Source organism: Cyprinus carpio, chromosome A9 (genome assembly GCF_018340385.1).
Source record: "Cyprinus carpio isolate SPL01 chromosome A9, ASM1834038v1, whole genome shotgun sequence".
In the NCBI taxonomy this organism is placed as follows: Eukaryota; Metazoa; Chordata; class Actinopteri; order Cypriniformes; family Cyprinidae; genus Cyprinus; species Cyprinus carpio.
This window is the reverse complement of record NC_056580.1, coordinates 10411513-10433698: the sequence shown is the minus strand read 5'-3', so window position 1 is coordinate 10433698 and position 22186 is coordinate 10411513. Positions and strand designations below refer to the sequence as shown.

The following is a 22186-nucleotide window of genomic DNA, read 5'->3' as shown; positions in this document are numbered from 1 at the left end:
AAAAGGTATTTTATTCTGCAACTTCCGCTTTTGCCAGCGTCACTGTTGGTGAAAAGCGCCGCGCATCTGCAGGTCGTCGTACACTACATTTAAACAGCCCTAACGCACTTTTAGTTTAGTCTCAGACAGATTAGGAACAAATTATGTACATATTTATTCATCAGGAAGAATTTAAGGAGGGAGCACATTTGTGTGTGTCCAGCATTTCAAAGTGCCCGAATACTCTGGAGCAACTTATAAAATAGATTGGCGATTGAAATAGACTGGGGAAAGTGTTCACCGCAGCCAAATGTACTCGACAACTGCTGTCACGAAACTGTATCTGTGATCAGAAGCCAGAGAGAACTCGCTTCTCCAGGAGCTTAGAAGCTGCAGGAAAAAGAAGCTGGAAGGTAAACTCAAGCACGTTTCTCTCAAACGCACAAAAAGGGATTTTGAAACGCTGGCGACACTTGCTGGTCAAAAGTGTAAAAACAACGAAAATAGTCCAAACCTGCACGAAGACACCTTTTACAAACCAATTGCAAACGTTTGAGGCAATTAATGTGAAGTTGAGCCATTATTGTTACTATTTAATGATGTTTTTGTTCTTTGAATTTCTTTTTTTGTCAGCATAGACTAGCTACTTTTCAATTGAGAAACTGAAAGTCATCTACCAGCAGTGACTAAAAGTCTGACCCACGTGTTAAAGGGTTAGTTCACCCAAAAATGAAAATTCTGTCATTAATTACCCAGCCTCATGTCATTCCAAACCTGTGAGACCTTCGTTCATTTTCAAAACACATTCAGATATTTTTGATGAAATCCGAGAGCTTTCAGACCCTGCATAGGCGTAAGGGAACTAACACGTTCAAGGCCAGAAAGCTAGTAAGGACAAAAGAGGCAGATAAAATTCTTTAAATTTATACATCCCCTCCTTAGCAGGCAATATTATTATCTGTCACACAATGCCACAGATGAATTCTGCTATTATGCAACTTTTGTATTAAGGTTTCCACACTATTTTCATTAACTTACAAAGAATGTTTGCCCATGGGTTTTCATTTGCAGATATTTTCGTCTTTTAACCCTTGTCAGGCAGAAGCATTTCACAAAAGAAACGTTGCTTATAATAATTATAATTTTAATAATTATTATATTCAGTCAACAGATGAATTCACTGTTACCTGCTTGTCCTTTTACCCTAGAGACGCTGATGCTGTGCATTTTGTGATCTTTCATATACTTGAATTCTACTATAGTTTAAAATTAACTTCAAAATAAGAGCATAGACCTGAAATGTGTCATCTTATGTGACAAAAGATGTCCTGATGTGGACAGTAGAGGGCGCTGCTCACTCTATGCCAGTGGCTCTCAACCTCTTTGACTCCCACTCATTGTCCACAACAACACTTGAATGAATTTTAGTGCTTGGCATATGTAGAAAAATATATATTCTTTATGAAAATGCCCATGGTGTTTTAATATTTTATTAATTTACATTACTTTTTCAGTTCTAGAATTCAAAAGTGCTGATATGTTGAAATGACAGAGTTAGACATCTGAGAATATGTGAGCGATCCAGCAGTTTAACTCGTTGATTCACGTGATACAGATTGTTCACCTACTAAGAAAATTGCACATAACTGAAACACTAGTTGTAAGCGCTGGGTGTGATAATTTACTGCATGAACCCAAATGAAGCAATTACAGCACATCTTTGAGTGTGTCCTCAGATGCGGCGTCATCCAAGCCAAGCAGCTTCAACAGGGCGAAATAGGAGAAAATCCAGGGCCGAGAAATATCCTGTGTCTGCTCCAGGCCTTCAGCCTCCACAAAAAGACCCCTCTGAAACTTTAAGTGCTGCTCCAGCGCTGCCCTCTGCCTGTCATTGAGAGACAAACACTAGACTTCACAAAAGCGCTCCAGCACAATTACATTTCAGTGGTAAAATTGTAAGCAAATTCTTCTTCCAAACTGTGTTTTTGTCTTAGCCTAAATCACTTTTAACCTAGATCACTATAGTAAGCCTAGATTACTTACTTTGGTCATTCCATACTTCTATCATTCATCATCAGATTCATCCGCACAGAATAGCGGAGCTGAAGCACAAAACAGTGTTCCTCTGCAAGTAACACCAACCGCTAGACGTTCTCACATGTAGGAACCCAAGTTGATGAAACACTGATGAATGAACCTGAGCTGAGATGTGTGTTGCAGCTGTGACATACCTGGCAAACAGTTCAGCCTGCAGTCTGGCCTGTTCTTCAGCATGCATCGCTGCTTCCTCCTCCCTCCTCCTCCTCTCCTCAGCAGCTTTCCTTCTCTCCTCCTCCTCCTCCTTCTGTCTGCGCAGGTACTCCAGTCTCTCAGCCTCCTCCATCTCTGACAGCTTCCTGAGCTCCTCCTCCTTCCGAGCTTCCTCTTCCAAACGCAGATGTTCCAGCTGAGCTGAAAATGAGGACAGTCATTCATTCAACTTATTTAGAAAGTTTGTAGGATGTATAATGATCTGTGTGTTCCTCCACCAGACACACACTTAGGTGATGTAATGCTGCATTGACTGTGGGTAATAGTCTGCACACTTGGCATCAAGGTGGCCATAAAGCCCTTGTGAGCGCCCTCTTGATTCATAAAATGAGCAGTGGGACTCCGTAAGGTCTCCGCTAACTTCATGTGCAAGTGAAGGACACAAGACCGTAAGTAAAACAAATAAATAAATATAAATAATACGCTCATTATAAATAAATCATCAAATTTATTTATAAATTAGTATTTTAATTAGTAAAGTATATTTTGATAAATTATATTTTGTGTTATGTATTTTTAGGTTAATTGCAATGTTAGCTTAGCAACATGCTAAAATCAAACTTAATTTAAATCAGCTTTCAAGTCTATTTATATCACACTGAGTAGCTGTAGATTGTTCCAAATCATACGCTTATTTGTTTCTGTGCTGGTGACAATACAGCCTTAAGGGGCCATTCACACAGAGTCTGGTTTTGCATTGTTTTCTGTATAAACGTGCATAGACAGACATGTATAACTATTACGCTCACATCTTCTGCATGCAAAAAAATGCATCTTTTGCAGCATCCTGCACTTGACACACCATTCTAAAAACATGACACTCAAGTTGAAAGAAGTTCAACTTTAAAAGTAAAAAAAAAGAAAGAAAAAAACCCTTAAAAACATAGATCTAAATCTTCTTTTTGTTTTCATTTCACTTATGGTTTTGCAATGGACTGGTTTTCCATCTTCTTTTATGTAAACATGCAATAGACTGATGTGTTTGACCACTGCACATCGTTTGTAACATCCTGCGCATGACATGGTTTTCTAAAAAAAGTTAAACTTGCAAAAACTTGAATTTAAAAAATGCATCTTTAGACCTCTTTTTTTATTCTTTATTCCACTGCCATGTGCCTTGTGTATTTAATTTTATTTTTTACCTTAAACACAAAACATGTTCTGTGCGAATCAGCCCTTAGAAGGCAGCTGTCTAGCTTTGCTAGAGTTTGCAACATAGTCATAATCTTGATTCAGATCCGTTCTCACAGTAGTCATACACAACCAGAATTCAGTCCAAGAGATACCAAGACTGTCACGTGATAAGGGCCTCGACCAATCAGAAACCATGACTGCACAGGTATTTACCAGCCTGCCGTTTCTCCTCTTCCTGTCTTTCTCTCTGGAGCCGTTCCAGCAGCCTCCTCTTCTCCTCCTGTTGTCTTCTTTCTCTGTCTTTCTCTGCCTGCTCTCTCCTCTGTCTCTCCATCTCTTCCTTCTGTTTTCTTTGTCTCTCATCTTCCTCTCTGATCTTCTGTAACCTGCAAATGTGACAGTGATAGTATTTGTTTTTTTGCCAGTATCTGCGGGATATAGTATTTCGTTACAGTATTTGTTTCCAAAAAACAGTTACATGTTGTACCTTGCTTCCTCTGCTCTTTTCCTTTGTTCTTCTTCCAGTTCCAGCCTCATCCTCTCTTCTGTCGCCTCCTTTTCTTGCTGTCTCTTCTTTTCCTCCTCTCTCTCCTTCCGTTTCTTCTCCACCTCCAGACGACGGCGCTCTGCCTTTTCAGCCAGCGCTGCAGCTTTTTTGTCTGTTTGGTTAGTTGGAACCTCGTTGCTTTTAACCTAATAGTAAAATCAGTTTAACATGTATGGTTATGAATGTGACAGTAACATGACAGGTGCTTGTTTTAGCAGTCTTTGTCATTACTTAAGCACACGCGCAAAAAGGTTTTTTTTGTTATTATGATGAAGTGTGTGATGTGTTTTTGTGTGTGTGTTTTTATATGTTATAGATGCTTTAATATTTCTATAGATAATATGTATATTTCATATATGATTGTCTTTTGCAAATTTTCATGGGATTGTTTTTTTCCCCCTCCTCTTGTTAAAGCCGGAAAGTACATCATCTTGTTTTGTGTCTTTGTCTTTGGGTACATCATCTGCTTTTTGTCTGATTTGCCTTCTAGACAGAGTACTTCCTTACTTCTAAGGAAATACAGTAATTACCACTATGTCTACATTTGCTCCATAAATGAAAATAGTTCAAAACAAAGTAAAAGAAAAATCATCAGCTGCACCTCTGTCCAACAAACATTAGTGGGGTTTTGTTCCTGAATGAGTCTGTGTACTCACTGATTTCATTCCAGAATTAATCAGTTTGCTTAAATCTTTGAATGAATGGTTTGTTGACCTATTTATAGACAATCATTTCTGACGTAACAATGTAACTGCAGACAGTCACGGTAAAATCCTCACCACTAATCCACTGACAGTCTGACTGATACAAACAGTGTGTTTAATAATGGTGTAGATTCAAATAAACAGCTAGCTGTTAAATGAGAAATACTCACATCATTGCCTGGATCAGATTTAGTAGGGTCTGAGGCAGGAGGTAGTGCTGACTGAGGAGGCAGGTAGATGAGAGACAGGGGTGCTGGGCTGCACGGGCCGCAGTGGGACGCCATCCCCATTGAGGGGGTTCTGATGGAGCTCTGTGAGAGTCTGTGAAAGCTGGCATCTGAACAAGCTGTAATGAGTGAGTGCTGTGATCTGTGAGTGCTGTAAACTGATCTGGGAGAGACTTCGTGTGCTTCATGTGTGTCTGTACTCTCTCGGTCTGTATCAGCATCCATGTCATCTTCAGAGTCAGTGTAGGTGTGTTCTGGTGTGTTCTCAGTGTTTTCTAGTTCATCCTCTGTGTCGTGAGTCGTCTCCTCTCTCTCATGGCTCATCAGTCTCTCAGGCTCATCCACTGAATTTGCCATCCATTCAACATCATGTGGCTGTGGTTTTCCTAAAAACAGAGGCATTAAAATGGGATTTTCTTAATTTTTTTTTCTGTTTAAACAATCATTCTAATATGCTGATTTGCTGCTCAGTAGATATTTATTATTATTGTTATTATTATTATTATTAATGTTTAAAACAGTTGTTCTTATTAATATTAATATTTTTGTGTGAGCATTTTTTTTTCAGGATTCTTTGAAATAGAATAGAAAGTAAAAAATTGGAAGTTGAATTATTTTATAACATTTCTTAACTGTCACTTTTGATCAATTTAATGCATCCTTGCTGAATAAAAGTATTACATTCTTAAAAAAAATCATAACAAACTCACCCCAAACTTTTGAGCAGTAAAAAAAAAACTATTTTAAACAATTGTCTAAGCACTTTTAAGCGTTGCATATGAATGTTTAATGATATAAATGTAAAATATTCATGCTGCTGATGGAGACAGCTCACTAGCTTATCTTAACATAAACTCACCTACAACAAATGCTGGTTGACCCTTTTTCTTTTTAACTTTAACTGTCACATTCTGGGCTTTTATGGGCTCTTCCTTTTCTTCTTTAGTCTCTTCTTTTTTCTGTTTTCCTGTTTTCTTTTTCTTCTGCAGATTGAGAGAATGTTATAACAAATATAAGGCATATAAAATCAACATGAGCATATGGACTAGTATGTAACTCACTTTCTTTGAAGTAGGAGTGGGATCATCAGGAACACTGGTATTCAGGGTCTCAATGCCTTCATGAATTTGAACACTCTTCCCTTTTGATTTGCCTGTTTGCTTATTAGACTTTTTATTTTTCTTCACTTCCTCCACCAGCATATGTTCTGCATATTCTCTTCCACCTGTGTTTTCCGAATGACCTTTTCTGTCAAAACTAACAACAATGGATATCATATATGTTAATGGGTATCATTTTTGAGGAGAGTGTCGGAAGTTCAGAAGTTAAAGATATAGTCCAGACGGAGTAAGGTAGGGAATGAGAGAGATTTACTGATATGAGCTCAGATGTGAAGCGATACCCTAATCTCCACTCGGCTTTCTCACCCCTCATAAGGCCTGAGAAGGGTTCAGGCTGAAATCTGAGCTACAATCAAAGTGTGCCGGAGACTGGGACAGATGGAGTGACGAGAGAGGAATGCAAACAGTGATTAGACAGGATATTAATGAGTCCCAAAAACCTTGGAGCCAGGCTGTTTGACCTCTTGCCTGAAGTCGCAACCTGCTTTGTGTACACCAAAACACAACGGGAATGCAAGCAGGCTGATGATTGAAGAGGTAAGAACTGATGAAGTGGCCAGAATTGAGAGGGAGGAGTTTGGGGAAATTAAAAGGACGTCGGGATTTACTGGCCAGAAATTACAAAGAGCACTGGGTCATATTTATTATTAAAAATCCTCTAACCCTCTCTGATGAAATATAATTATAAACTATAACTGCTAGTTAACTAAAGCAGTATTTTGTTACCGTTTCTCTCTGACCGGGTCACAATTTAGCACAATATTATAAACTTTTTCAACATAACACAATCCCTTATGCATCATTTATTTGGATAGAGGGGTTATATGTGCATGCTGAGAACATTCAGGGAATTTATTGTCATTTGGCTTTTCGAATTCAAATACACAAGCGTGTCAATCATACTTACCAGTCCTGCGCATCAGGACAGATTTTATAAACACAAAAACAAGAGCACAATATTCCATGTGACTGAGACTCACTCTGCCTCCGCTGGTAATCCTGTCTGGATTTCTGCCTGTCCTTCAGGAGACAAAGACTCCGGTGAATGTGCTCTGGGAGTGAAATGTGTTGATTTAGGGCTGATAGCAGGCGCAGCACCTTTGGACTTCCTTGACCCCCGTGTCACCTTTGTTTCTGGCTGTAAAGTTGTTGTCTTTACTTTTCGGTTTCTTTTCACCCCAGTGGCCTCCTCTCCTGTGGGCAGAGTCACAATTATTTATAGTTTAGGTAAAACTTTCAAGGGATTTGGAGCAAATAAATGCCAGAATTGTTCTACTCTGAATGTTCAGTTATTAAAGACATTCAACATCCTCTTTGACTTAAATGGAAAAATCTAGGGCAGAGCTTAGATATCAGATCAGCAGCATTACTCTTTATGTTGCTGTGCTGAGCTGTAACTCAGGTTACCGGTTTTGTTGAGCTGGTGAGTCGTGGAACTGCTCATTTCTTCTAATCTCTCCTCAGGTAAACAGATCTTGAGAGAGACGGGATAAGTCAGATTAAGCCAGGTGGGCGTTAATGGATAACTCATAATGGTATGCTACATGTTATACCAGTGAAGGAATTACCTGTTCATCTGAATTATTTCACTGTCAGAGCCGAAACAATCCTCCTTCCTCTTGGCTTTAGTCCGCTTTGCATGGGATCTCTCCTTAAATGTCTACAGAAAACAGCACCACTCATACTCATACCACTGTTCAAAAGTTTGGGGTTAGTAAGGTTTTTAATGGAAAAAAAGAATACTTTCATTCCACAAGGACACCTTAAATTGGTCAAAAGTGACAGTTAAAACATTTGTTATAAAAGATTTCTATTTAAAATAAATGCTGTTCATCAAAGAATCCTGTAAAAAAAATGTATCACAGTTTCCACAGAAATATTATGCAGCACAACTGTTTTCAACATTGACAATAGTAAAATAAAAATGTTTCTTGAGCACCACATTATCATTAGAATGATTTCTGATGGATCATGTGACACTGAAGACTAGAGTAATGGCTGCTGAAAAGTCCATCACAATAATACATTACATTTTAAAACGCATCAAAATAGAAAAGTTATTTTAAATTGTAATAATATTTCACAATATTAGTTTTTACTGAATTTTTGGTCTAACAAATGCATCCTTGATGAGCATATACTTCTTTCAAGTGTTGCATGGTAGCAAGATGGTTATTAAGCTTCATTGTGAAGAGAATCAGTTTATAATAGTGTGCTACACAGTGTAAAAGAGGAAAATTCACCTGTGTCTCATGGATAATTTCACTGTCAGCACCCAAACAATCATCCTTCCTCTTGGCATTAGTCTGCTTTGCATGCGATCTGACCTTAAACACCTAGAGAAAACAGCATCTCACATATTTCATTGTGATTTCCCCCTGAATCTGTAGCTCTTAGGTCAGCTGGTCTGTACATGGTTTAGGCTTCACAGATTGAGACTTTCTAGCTGCAGAGGTTGAAGGTACTAAACTGCAAACAGTTAAAAGAGGAAGACTCACCTTTTCCTCCTGGATGATTTCACTCTCAGCACCCGAACAATCATCCTTCTTGGCATTAGTCTGCTTTGCACGTGATCTGACCTTATGTACCTACAGAAAACAGCACCTGATATATGGTCTGAAGTGGTTTAGGCCTCAGAGATTATTAAGACTTCCTCATTGCAGCGGTTGACGGTAACCAATCTTATAATAGCATAGTACAGGTAAAAGAGGAGGACTCACCTGTTCGTCCTGGATTATTTCATTGTCAGCACCTAAACGATTTTCCTTCCTCTTGGCTTTAGTCTGCTCTGCATGTAATCTGACCTTAATCACCTACAAAAAACATCAAAATCAGTTACGTTGGAACCCTAGGGTGAACTGTTACTTTGTTATAACAAATCTTATAATAGTGTCCTAAATGAGGAAGACTCACCTTTTCTTTCTGAATTATCTGACAGTCTGAGCCGAAATCGTCCTCTGCATTATTCTGTTGTGCATGAGCTTTCACCTTAAACACCTACAAAAAAGATTCACAAATATGATAGATAGATCCTGTGTTTGTTACTGCCGTGACTTATTGATTCAGGACACTGTGCAGAGGAAATTTTAAAAGAGAGAAAGTCATATATATTTGGAAGGACATGATGACATGAAATTAAACTCACCTGTGCATTATTAACAGGTTTATTATCAGAGCCATTTTCCCCGTCCTCATCCTCCTCTTCCTCATCCACCTCCTCCTCTTCTTCCTCCTCCTCTTCTTCTACCTCTTCCTCATCCTCCGACTGCTCCTCCTCCTCCTCTGCATTAGTTTCTTCATGAGAGCTGACTAAACACCTACCGAAAGCAGCATGTGATTTTTCACCAAAATTTATCTTGAAATTTTCTAAACATCAGTCTGATGTTATCATGCTCAGAAAGCTCACCTGCCTCTTCTGAACTGTTTTATTGTGGGAACCAAATGGATGCCACCTCTTTGTGGTGTTCATTTTCTCTGAAGTTTTATTGACCCTAAACTCCTACAGAAAATAGCACCATGCAAATATTTAGTGATTTTCACAAAACCAATGATCCTGTAGAATTCCTCAAAAATTTCAAGCTCATAGATCATCAAGGCTTTCTGGCAAAAGAAGCTGAAGTTAGGATCGAAACCCTAAACAAAATGTCTGATTAGTTTACGATGCAAAGTTTGTATGTTTTTGCCATTGCTCTGCACAATGTCAAGGATCACAGGGATGGAAAACTTCTCTGGTGCCAAAAAAGCACTTAGCGGTGTCCTTGAAGACAAAATCAATGTAACAACAGATTGCACCTTACATGTTGCTTGATTAATAACAGATACTGATCCACAAATGCTGGGCTCTACACAGAAGTATAAAAGAATAATAATTGAGAGTCATGCTGGCTTTGTCGGCATAATGGAATATCATTAATTTGGAAACAGAACTGGCTTTGATTAAAGGGGATTTTATCAGACCTTGATATGTTGAGGTGGGTGCACTGAACTTAAGTTCATAGTTAATTCCTTCTCTCTCACTGTGAAATATTTCATTCTAGATTATTAAAGTGTCTCTCACTCTCAGCAGCTATAGTGGATGGAAAGGTTGAGGTCATACCTCATGACTAGAGTCAGGCTGTTCTGTGTTTGAAGTAGTTTCTTCAGTATTACTTGTGGTGTCTTCCTCTGCAAACAGACATGACATGTTTCTGCATGACTATTAAAGGAGTTAATACATGCATTCAAATATACCCTAATGTTTGGGTTCAGCTTTTTAAGTGAATTAATACTCATATTCAGCAAGGGTGCATTAAATCAATGAAAAGTAACAGTAAAGATTTATAATATTACAGAAGATTTTTCTTTCAAATAAACTCCACTCATCAAAAGTTCTGAAAAAAAAAAAAAACTTTTAAGCTTAAAAAAAATGTTAAGCAGCATAAATGTTTTTTTCAACTTTGATCATATTCTTGAGTAGCAAATCAACATATTAGAATGATTTCTGAAGGATCATGAGACACTGAAAACTGGATTAATGGCTGCTGAAAATTCATGTCTTCAAAATATATTAAAATAGAAAGTAATTCATTTTAAATTGAAGTAAAACATCTTTCAGTATTACAGTTTGATCAAATAAATGCAGCCATGGTGAGCATAAAAGACTTCTTTTAGATGAATAATTTGACTTATTGTCAGAGACACTACATATTTCAGTACTATTGCAACAAAATAACAAGTAAACAGTGCACATTAGGTGTTTAACTCACCTTTTTATCTGTATTTTCTCTTGTGTTAATTTGATCACAAATGAAACTGCTAAATCAAAGTCTTCATTAAGTGTACACAAAATGACTAACTGATTTGTACCAGCTTATTATGATCAGTACCAATTTGCTTCTGCCATAAATCTTTATTTTGACACACAATTTGCAAATTTAGGGTTGGTAAATCTCCCACTGGTAATTACCACTTCATGGTGGCACTCAGCTTGTAAATACAATCATTCTGACATGACATGAATGCACTGGGCTGTCATAAGGCTGAAGTTTAGTATGTTTGCGTCGCCTCTTATCAAGTGGACGAACCTCATGGAAAAGTGCTGCATTCCACCAGGGGGCACAAGAAACTTAGGCCTGTCCCAAGCATGATCAACAAACCTCAACAGCACATGACAGCAGTTCAGCTTGCCATACTAAATTTATTTATAATAGTATGTTTATGTGTCTAGTCATTTATCAGGCAAATCTGGTTTATCTTTTTGTCTGAGAAAATAGTTCTGAAGTTACAGTGTGGTTTGATTTAGGTTGTAGAACAGCAACCCCAGCTTCTCAGTTTGCCATTTGTACAATGTATTTTACTGACACAGATATCCGCACACACACTTTTGCATGCCAGACTTCTTGTCTTCTGCATTAAACCATGAGAGAGCAAGCATGTTTAGTGCTGTAGGATTTGCAGTGTTTTTCTTTGTGCCTCTCACTGGATTCTGCCTGCGCAAACGGCGTGTAGTCTGGACACAGAGTGGCCAGTTATTTTGCACCCCTGCACTAGCCAATGATGGTTTATTTTTCAGCAAGTCTGTCTGCTTTAATTGGTTCCAGCTCTGCTTTGATGTCAATGAGGCAAAGAAACGGGTGTGTAGAGGAGATAGACAGTAAGAGGGAGAGAGTGTAACCGAGGGGGGATGGAAAGAGCCTCACACATTCGCCTGTAAGGCTGTGTGAACGCAGCGGTGACCCCATCCTAAGGAGAGAAGGGCTGCCTTTTGTTCCACATTCTTGCTGTGCGCTGTGAGTGAGACCTCTACTCTGTCTCTTCACACCCTGCTCACCTTCCACGCCCTCTGATCTTACACACCCATCCACTGCAATTATTCATCCTGCATGTCACAAATCCTGCCGAAAAGCTACAGGACTGCTCGTCTGCTTGCTTTCTACTTCTGTCTTTTTCTTGATTTTTGTCTCTGTCTCACTTCTTTCTCTATTTCTGTCAGAGCCCCAGCTGAACTTCTGTCTAAACAGGCGATGCAAGTAGGTCGCTAGATTGTTTTAAACTGGACTTGTGCTAATATTTCATATATAAAATATAATATAAAACCTCTCATCTTGTTAGTTACTTCACTATTATTACTAGTAGTTAGACTGGCCACACCTCTTCTTTGTTAAATAACAGTTTAATTAATGTATCTAATTACTTTGCACAAAAGATCTGGGGCTTAATGTATAAAACTTTGCATAGATTTTATCCTAAATGTGTATGTATGCACAAAAGGCAGATTTATATAACCATGCCAGAAACTGCCAGAAAGCAAAATTCCCTTTAGAAATCCTAGTCACTGGAAGATTGTGCATATGTGCATCCCCACCCTGTTTTCTCTCCAAAATAACTATATCTGTTTTACTATAAACTCATCTGCATATCATTTCCATATGCATATTTCCATCCATGTGATACTACCATGTTTAATGATAACCTACAAGACACTAGGAAAATATGGACTGTAAATTCCATCTGTGCCCTTACATTGCATTGCTAAATATCATTCAGTATCCTTTTAGAATAAAAACATCTAAATATCCATAAAACAAAATAAATTTGCCAGACTTTTCACTGCAAGCTTTTAAAGAGGAATAATTGTCATTCCTTTCATTTGGCAAAATATTTTTAATAGTTTTAAACCAAATTTATGTAGTTTTGGTGATAAACTAAACATATATTACAGGTTTTTGAGATTTTCTTATTCGCAACCATATAGATATACATTTTTGAAATGAAAATAAAATTGTCTAACATAAGTAATTAACTTCTGGATTAGAGGTGGTGGGAGACATGTCTACTGATTTATGTGATTCCTTTTTAAACTTTTTCGTAAATCAAATTTCAGATGTACATAATAACATTAGTCATTGTTTGTATATGCTGTTGTTCAGCAGTCTGTATCTGGTGTTGCTTTCTCTGATTTTGAGCTGATCTCTCTTTCAATCCTTGCGGATATTATACTTAAATTAAAGACTGCAACTTTCCTTCAAGATATTGTTCCGACCCATTCGTTAAAGCAAGTTTTCAATTCAGTCGGCCCATTTATAGTCTCCATAATTAATAAGAGTTTGTTTTCAGGGGTTGTGCCTGATTCTTGTAAACATGCTGTGGTTCAACCCTTTATGAAGAAATCAAACTTGGATAAGAGTGTGTTAGCTAATTTTAGACCAATCTCGAAACTTCCATTCTTGGTTAAAATTATGGAGAAGTGCATTCTCATTCAGCTTCAGTCATTTATTGATGCAAATGAGATCTGTGAAGTGTTTCAATCGGGTTTTAAAAAACATCAAAGTACAGATTCAGCCTTGCTGAGAGGTTTTAATGATATTTTTCTTGTGACCGACCATGGTAATTTTACTGTACTTCTACTCCTGGATCTGACAGCAGCGTTTGACACGGTTGACAATCGTATTCTTATATCTCGTCTTGAAACATCTGTGGGTATTTGTGGAAATGCCCTAAGATGGATAAAGTCATACTTCCAAAATAGGAATTTTTTGGTCTGTATGGGAGAGTATGTATCGGCCTTGTCACCCATATCATGTGGTATCCCACAAGGTTCGATCTTAGCACCCTTTTTCTTTTCTCTTTATATGCTACCGTTAGGATTGATTTTGGATAAATATGTTGTGTAGTTTCATTCTTACGCCGATGACACTCAGTTGTATTTGTCTTTTAACCTCAAACTCTTCCAGTGCCTTGGGGCATTTGTTGGCCTGTGTAGATGAGGTGAAGTCATGGATGACTGCAAACTTTTTGAAACTTAATAAATCGAAAACAGAGGTGATTATAATTGGTTCCTCTGAAAACAATTATATGGCTGGATTTAACCTGGGTACATTGAGCCCTTTTAGGAAACATCAAATTAAAAAAATCTGGTTGTGATCTGTGACCGCATTTTTGCGGTAGCTGCCCCAAGGCTATGGAATAGTTTACCTTTGTATTTGAGACAATTCTAATCTCTGAATGAATTTAAGAAACAGTTAAAAACATATTTCTTTACATTAGCTTTTGATCGTGGATGAGTGCTGAGGTACTGTCGTTGTCGTTACCCATCTGGGTTAGTCTTGTATGGTGTGTATTGATGTTTTTTCATGGGTATTAATTGATTTCATTGTACAGCACTGTGGTCAACTTTGTTGTTTTATTACAGTGGGGAAAATATTTATTTGATCCCCTGCTAAGTTTGCCCACTAAAACGTCTTACCTCTGTGCTTGCCAACAAGGGTTTCTGCACCAAGAACTCATGTTTTGCTTGGGGATCACTTATTTCACTTACTGAAATGCAAATCAATTTCTAACCTTTATATAATGTGTTTTTTTTTTCTGGATTTTTTTTTTTTTTGGGGTTGGTATTCTGTCTCTATCTGTTAAAATAAACTTACCATAAAATAACAGACCCTTCATTTCTTTGTAAATGGGCAAACTTACAAAATCAGCAGGGGATCAAATAAATATTTTCCCCACTGTATGTGCTTTATTAATAAAGTTGGAGTAGGAGTAATCTGAAAGCTAAACTCTATTAATGAGAGTGGCGTGTTTAATGAAAATGGGTATATCAAATGGAAATTAGAGTTAAAATCATTGTTTGGTTTATTACATCGCTCACACTAGTTATTTATTTTTATTTTTTTTTAAATCCAGATAAGTGAATGGAAACTTGCATGCACACATTTTAATGCCCATTTCTGTAATGTTTACCCATCAAGAATCTGATGTTTTCAACCTGGCCTTATAAACCATAATAATTTGTACAAGATGACAAAATTATCGTCAGGTCATGGTGATAGGAACAAGTACAAGTTGTCATGCCAGTGAGTTGGATGTTTTAAAAGTCATGCAATGTGGATGTCCAGTGGGGGCAGTGATATTTATGGTACATTTATGGTATAGGACATATATAGTAAACAGTACTTTTTATCTGTTGTAATATTATTGTAGGAACAGAATGTTTTTGCTTTGATATCAACCTCAATTCAAAATAAATAAATATTTCAAAAAGAAATCTTTTTAGCTTCACAGAGAAGGGGACATATTCCCACTTCCTGTTTCCACTGCTTTAATTCCTTCTCTTCAGCTGGTGGAGGGTCTATCTGTAATGAACGCCACCCGTCTCCAGCATTCCAGACACCTCAGAATGCTATGTGGCACCTCTGAACACTCCTTACTATTTTAAGCAACCAACTTGTTAGCACTTTGTCAGTGTCCAGACAGACAAGCATAAAACATCCCAGAATAAGCGCAAGGACACACATATTGGCATTTAGTTTTAGGTTAACATAAAGCTGTCTGCAGCACAAATCTGGCTGTTTTGTTTCTAAAACTTAGCTTTGACTCAAATAAATCAATAGGGGATTCACTAGAATGTGTTGTAAATATAAACAACAAAATACTACTCTAATGGTACCGTAGTACAATGATAGCATCAGATGGTTATGCTGTGGTACTTTGATATATATCATGGTACGGGGGATGTAGCCTCTTGGATGATAGCTGTTTGCTCAAAGAGTCTTTATTTAGAAAGTGTCTGTTTCTGAAGGGGCCTGGATAGCAGTAAAGGGGCGAATGAAGAGAGCGCTTGCATGGCGAGCTAATGGAGATGGAGGAGGGGGTTTGGTGGGTTAAGATGGGTCAGTGGGAGTTGAGTTTCTGACCAGTGACAGGATAAAGGAAACAGAGCAGCTCCAGAGGTCGGCTTGAGAAAACACAGCCTCTGTCAGTCACACAAACTCCTGGGCCGGGATTAGCCTGGGGGGGGGGGGGGGGGGGGGGGGGGTATCGGGTTTCTCTGTCCGTGATACCTCACTGCTGCAAACCACCACCAGATGTGGAGCAGCCAGCATGAGAGAAGGAGGGAGGGGGCGCCGTGTGCTTTATATGCATGCTTGTGTGTTTGTGTTCCATTGTACTGTACTATTTTTACTTATATTTTACTCGTTAGAGCACATATGAGATGAGTTTGAGGATGGGATGAATTTCAGATAGATACTTATATAGATAGATAGAAGATAGATGCAATCCTTTGTGGTCATAAGAGACTTCTAATAAGAAATAAATTAAAAAATCTTACCGACCCCAGACTTTTGAAAGGTTGTGGATAATACACAAATATAAAACACAACTGTATTATTACTACTATTATTGTATGTAATATGTATATGCAAATTGTTCCATATTAACCATATTTAATAAAATAAACACTCCAGACTAAATTCTTCCTGTACTTTGGATAGGAGACGCTAACCTTCATCCGTGTCGTGGTCCTGTATAAGGATTGTCCAAGGCTGTTTCAAATCTCCCTCAGAAGTCACAACCTTAAGAGCTAGAAACAAAGAGGTACATTCTTCATGTTAACATCATCTCTGTCTGTTACAGACCTCCTATGCTCTCTGTTTTTCTTTTGTCTGCTGTGTTTCCCTTTATTTGACCTGAACTCTCACCCATCACCTACTCTGTTCTTGTAATACACTAACACAGTCTCCCCTGACAAGAAGTAACATTTACAACATAATAACTCTAATAACACACGTCGTTGAGAATAACGTCTTGTGAACATTTTAATGTTTTTTTCTTTTCCTTAAGAGCCCTGCGAGCAAAAGCTAGTATAGACATTTCTGTGTTCTGTGTTTATTTGGTTGAGCACAATATAAAACCAAGTAAAGCCTCGATTACCGTGACCTTGTGTGACATCACCCATTATTGGGTGGTCCTCAGTGTCAACTGCGGGATCCCAGAGAGACAAGCATATGATTTCACCATCAGGACCCATTATTAAGGTGCCCACTGCTTGGCCTCCCTGCCATTCTGACAAACACAGAGATTCAAACAGTGAGACTTAACAAACCTAAAAAAGGAAAAAGCAGACAGTGCTCTATATACAGGGGCTCCAAGATGCAATAAAGCACTTAAGTAACATGTAAAAATGTATGAATGTCATTGCATTAGAAACATTGACCTAAGTGGTATAGATAGCACAAGCAAAACATTTTTCAAAAATGTGTTGTCAAACATTGTTCATAGTCAAAATGATTAACAGCAGTCTGATCTCAATAGTGTTAATAGTCTTGTTTACACATGTATTTTTGTATGTTTGAGTATATGCTGAAATGTACAATATGGACAAAGCAACAGCATCTAAATCAAAAAAGCATTTATATTACATATATATTTGTATTGTTACATTTGACTATTATATATATATATTTTTAATCTACACAATAGTTGTATTATTTATCTTATAATTTATTTCTCGATGAGCACTATTTGTTCATACAGTATCACATATTTAAGCTAAGCTTTTAAAAACTCATGGTTTAAACTACAGTCTCAAGGGTCATAGCGTCCCAGACACCAATATTTGACTGATTCATAAAAGCTGAATCACTGTCTGACCATCTGAGATTTCAAATGTTTTTTAGCTAAGCTTATTTTTTCGGTAAATATGAACACTGTGAGTGTATATTAGCATGGGTTGTTGATTGCTTTTAGCATCTGATTGAATGTTTGGACCCGGAAAAAGTGAGACTTGATGTCAGACTTAACAAGTAGAAGACCTTTATGAAGCATGCTGTTACCTCTGAGCTCCAGAGGGAGACAACCTCTAGTGATTCCTGTTTGTGTTTCTGTTGTGTCTACAGGGTCATGTAGGTTCTGTCTGTACACCGCCATGGAGCTCTGTTTACCTGGACCCCTCCGGCCCACCAGGGGGGGCAGTGGACCAAGAGGGGGATGTTGATCTAAGGGAATTAAAGGTAAAGGATTCACTTCAGTTCTTCAGTAGCAATAGTTAAACAATCTCAAACTGAACAAGAAATGATTGCAGAAATGCTCAGGTTGAATCTACAGCAGTGCAGCGTTCTCATAGAGGCTTGTTGTGTCTGGGTCCCTGAGCGCTAATGGACAACTGAACCTTAGCCTCTGTGTTGTTATTTACTGTATCAGCCCCTGAGACCTTAGCCTCTGTGTACTCCCCACTGCTCCGCCTGTCTAAAGACTTCATTTAGCTGCAGCCAAGCACAAGCTGAGCCACGAGTGAAGTGGTGCTCGGAGGTGGGATGTGCTTTATGATTTATGATAGCTGTTATTAATTTTAGAGTGTCTAAAGACTTCATTACAGCTTATTTAAGTTTCGTTGAAGCATGAGAAAGGAAAGCGGTCAGCAGAATTAAAAAGCCACACATGAAGTAAAAGGTGGTCGGCTTTAAATTTGTCTCAGTATGGTTTCAGGGAGGCTATGAGGTATTTTTATAACCGCAAACCACCACTATTAAATGGGAAGCAAAGGAGAAACACAGGAACTAGCAAATCAACTGCAAGATTCACTGATAATGAGCCACTGCAGCCCTGGACCTTACCAGAAGCTTATTTCAAAATAAGTCTCTCGTTTGAGGATGGTATGTGTGATTTACTAATGTAATGATTAAACTTTTCATATATTTTAGATTCATCGCACACCAACTGAATATTTCAAGGTTCTTTTATTGTTTTTAATACTGATGATTTGGTACAGCTCATGAAAAACCCAAAAATTCAAAAAAAAATTCATCCGACCAATAAAAGAAAAGTGTTTTTTAAAAAAAAAATAATATGTCAGTTATGCAAAAGATACTTGGTCGGGAAGAAAGACTGCTTCAAATGAGCAAAATTGAGGTTGTAGGAGGCCTTTATAATTTGCTCATCCAGAGTGTATGGTTTCACTTTCTCTTCACAAAGAGAGTTCTATGGGGTTGGTCAAGAGGTAGGCCAATTTTTATAAATGGCAGTAAAAACCAGAAAGCACACTAGGTGCCAAATCGGCTGAAAAAGCAAAGGATAAAACAGCAGGAACATGAATGCAAAATCCTGATAGCTAGTTGACTTGATAAAGACACAGTGGACAACACCAGCACCAATGGCACCCCAGACCATCAACTGTGGGTAGCTTCACAATTTCCTTCTCCCCAGTCTTCCTCCAGACTCTGGCACCTTGAAGATGCAAAATTTGCTTTCATCCGAAAAAAATTCCTTCTCCCCAGTCTTCCTCCAGACTCCGCTGCTTCTCTGTAGCCCAGGTCAGCACACAGGTGCACGGTGGCTCTGGATGTTTCTACTCCAGACATAAGTCCACTGCTAACGCATCCCAAGGTCTGGAAAAATCATCTTCCTCAGGGTCCGGTCAAACGTTGTGTAGCGTTTTTTGCCACACTTTTCCTTCCCACAGACTTCCCACTGAGGGCCTTGATACAGCACTCTGGGAACCAGCCTATTCGTTCAGAAAATTTCTTTCTGTGTCTTACCCTCTCGCTTGAAGGTGTCAGTGATGGCCTTCTGGACAGCAGTCAGGTCGGCAGTCTTACCCATGATTGCGGTTTTGAGTAAAAAACAGGCTGGGAGTTTTTAAAAGCCTCAAATCTTTTGCAGGTGTTTAGAGTAATTAAATTCAGGTTTAATAATTAGAGACCTTTTCATGATATGCTAATTTTTTGAGATCAATGTTTTATGAGCTGTATGCCAAAATCACAATACTTTTCAGTTGGTGTGAGCATTTTTTTTTTATTAATTTATAGATAATTTTTTGAGAAGGACCGTCAATGCATTAGGTATCACAATACTTTTAGAGCATTTTTTTTTTATTAATTTAAGTACTTCTGCAGCATTAATTTTCTAAATGTAATAATATACGTTTAACATTTTAAGTTGTATAAATTAACATTAGTAATTATAAATGAACATGAATTAACAATTGTATTTTTTTATATAAATTAAGCTTAAAAATATTGTTCATTGTTTGTTCATGATACCTAATGCATTAACTATAATCAATTGAAACTTATTGTTACATTTTATCTAAATAAATAATCATAAATTTTAAATAAACACTATTTGTGTTGGATTGTGAGATGGCCAATGAAGGGTCAATAAATAATTAAGCTGTCACTCAAGGAAATGACATTTAACAAAATCAGCATATTAGAATGATTTCTGAAGGATCACGTGACACTGAAGACTGAAGTAATGATGCTGAAAATACAGCATTACATCGCAGGAATAAATAACATTTTAAAATGTATTCAATTTGAAAACTTAATTTCAGTTGTAATAATATTTCACAACTACATTTAGTGATTTTGTTAATTTCACTCAATTTCATTTACCTTTATCCACCATAAAGTGAGACAGGTCAATACACCTCAATGCTATTTTTTATTTTTTATTTTTTTTTAAATCAAACAATTACTGCAGAAGTACATTTAAACTGTATTGTTTTGAACTATAGTGTTTTTGAATTTTATTATAAAATTTGAGGAGGATCACTTGATTCCAGACTCATTGGTAATACGTTTACATGCTCAAGTCAGAGTCTTGGCAGTGTTCTTGTATTTTTTCATCACTTCACCAGTTTTCAATACTGCACTGCCGTTGACTTTCTGGGAGAGTCCTTTTGAGTTCTGTGCTTGAATAAGAGCCCCAGGTGTTCTTACAATATGTATTCCAGCAATATTAGATCTGTTTTGTCTTCTGAAAATGTTTGACAAGTTTTTGAGTTTGCATTGAATTCCAGCACCAGTTTTTGAGTTTGTTGGTTAATGCTTCAGTTGTACAGCACTGGGCATAAAGGTTTATATTCAAAAAGATCATATCACAAAAATGATCTTGCAGTGATGGATTGTTTTTGTAAAGCTCATGCATCATGAGTCATCATATTTCTTTCAGCAAATATGTTGTGAGTCATTTGTGAATCAGCAGCTGTACTGTGTTGAACCTGAATGATAAATAAATCTATCATTACCTCCTTTTTCTAGATCATCAGACCACATGACATGTCCGAGGTCCATCTCTATAATCCTGCACTTGCTGTCAGAGAGAGGGTCCTGTTTTCTTTGGTCTATTCCCACTGCATGCTCCAAATCACCACGTGGCTCAGTCTCCTTTACCAGGGTTCTATGGAGTTCATCTGAGGCACAATAAAGAAAGAATGGTTAGTCAAATGCGACATGATGAACTAACACATTATGCTGTATTTATTGGTAATAGTATGTGATGTTGTGTACCATCTGGCTGATGGGTGTCTGTTTGTTCTGTTTGTGCAGGGAAAAGCAGCAGCACTTTGCTGTGCATGCGTCTCTCCGAGGGGTCTTCATGCGTAGTTCCAACTTTGATATCAGGGAGATGTACGTGTAGGTCCCTTTTTGGTAAATTCTCACAGCTGCTTTTTTTCTCTTTTATTTCTGTTTGATTTTCAAGACAGTTCCAAAAGAATTACATGCAATTCTTTTTTGGAATTTACAAGAGACAAGGTTGTTTTGTTGTTTCAGAACATTGATACAGTGTTGGGAAGGTAACTTTGGAAATGTAATAGTTTACAGATTACAAGTTACCCTATTTAAATTAACTATTTCAGTTACTTTATTACAGTAATGTAACTGATTACATTTGATTACTTTATGATTAATTTTCTACATTTCTTACAAATGTTTTAAACTGTAAATCATTTTGAAACATATTTAAAAAATAGTTTAATAGCCATGATACTGTTTGAAATTAAATATTTGCATAGCTATGATAGGAAACACAGTAAATCTTAAAAAAAAAAAAAAATCATAAACATAATAATAAATATGGCTTGGTAGGAAATGATAATATTATCGTATAAACGTGTCCTATTTTGTGTCCTAAACTCCTGAAACATTGGTGTCTCATATTTTAGAGCAGTCAACGCAATTTGGGAAAGAAATCAATTAAATCTGTATGTGGGTGTGTGTGAAAATATTTAGATTTAACCCCTTTTGTAATCTTTAACATTTTCATAAGTAACTGTAATTTAATTACACTTTTTGTCCTCAGTAACTGTAACAGATTACAGTTACATTTATTCTGTAATTAAATTGCGTAACTCCATTACATGTAACTAGTTACTCCCCAACACTGCATTTACACTGTATCTTTCAAAAGTTTGGGGTTAATAAGATGTAATGCATACGATTAAACACTTAAATAATTAATTACCTTAAACTATTAATACTTTTATTAAACAAAAATACATTAAATTGATTAAAAGTAACATTTAAAACGTTACAAGAGATTTCTACATAAAAAATGCTATTCTTTTGAACTTCCTATTCATCAAAAATCTTTAAAAAAAAGTATCACAATTTTAACATTGATGAT

General features: G+C 37.2%; 2 protein-coding genes across 2 annotated transcripts; both read right to left on the bottom strand.

The window, feature by feature from the left end:
* Positions 1-1159: 1159 nt before the first annotated feature.
* LOC109065521 (uncharacterized protein KIAA2012 homolog) lies at positions 1160-8307 on the bottom strand. Its single transcript, XM_042763438.1, has 11 exons — positions 8266-8307; positions 7591-7682; positions 7430-7496; positions 7003-7216; positions 5963-6158; positions 5761-5884; positions 4845-5287; positions 3911-4116; positions 3637-3809; positions 2211-2430; positions 1160-1864 (listed from the first exon to the last, which is right to left on the bottom strand). Exons 3-11 carry the CDS (start codon positions 7464-7466, stop codon positions 1687-1689), a joined length of 1791 nt encoding a protein of 596 aa, XP_042619372.1. The 5' UTR covers positions 7467-7496; positions 7591-7682; positions 8266-8307; the 3' UTR covers positions 1160-1686.
* Positions 8308-9001: 694 nt separating this feature from the next.
* Positions 9002-21205, bottom strand: LOC122146097. Its single transcript, XM_042763439.1, has 9 exons — positions 21070-21205; positions 20808-20972; positions 17614-17775; positions 16712-16843; positions 16284-16361; positions 10119-10186; positions 9429-9521; positions 9168-9339; positions 9002-9019 (listed from the first exon to the last, which is right to left on the bottom strand). Exons 1-8 carry the CDS (start codon positions 21134-21136, stop codon positions 9319-9321), a joined length of 786 nt encoding a protein of 261 aa, XP_042619373.1. The 5' UTR covers positions 21137-21205; the 3' UTR covers positions 9002-9019; positions 9168-9318.
* Positions 21206-22186: the final 981 nt, after the last annotated feature.

Excerpts from the sequence above, each read along its gene's own strand:
- LOC122146097 (XM_042763439.1), bottom strand. The coding sequence starts at position 21,136 with ATGCACAGCAAAGTGCTGCTGCTTTTCCCTGCACAAACAGAACAAACA. Across the intron at positions 17,776-20,807 it reads TGATGATCTAGAAAAAGGAG|ATCAACATCCCCCTCTTGGT; the intron begins GTAATGATAGAT and ends TAATTCCCTTAG. Across the intron at positions 16,362-16,711 it reads TGATGTCACACAAGGTCACG|CTCTTAAGGTTGTGACTTCT; the intron begins GTAATCGAGGCT and ends CTTTGTTTCTAG.
- LOC109065521 (XM_042763438.1), bottom strand. The coding sequence starts at position 7,466 with ATGAGCAGTTCCACGACTCACCAGCTCAACAAAACCG. Across the intron at positions 6,159-7,002 it reads GGATTACCAGCGGAGGCAGA|TTTTGACAGAAAAGGTCATT; the intron begins GTGAGTCTCAGT and ends CATTGTTGTTAG. Across the intron at positions 2,431-3,636 it reads AGAGGAGAAACGGCAGGCTG|CTCAGCTGGAACATCTGCGT; the intron begins GTAAATACCTGT and ends CCTCATTTTCAG.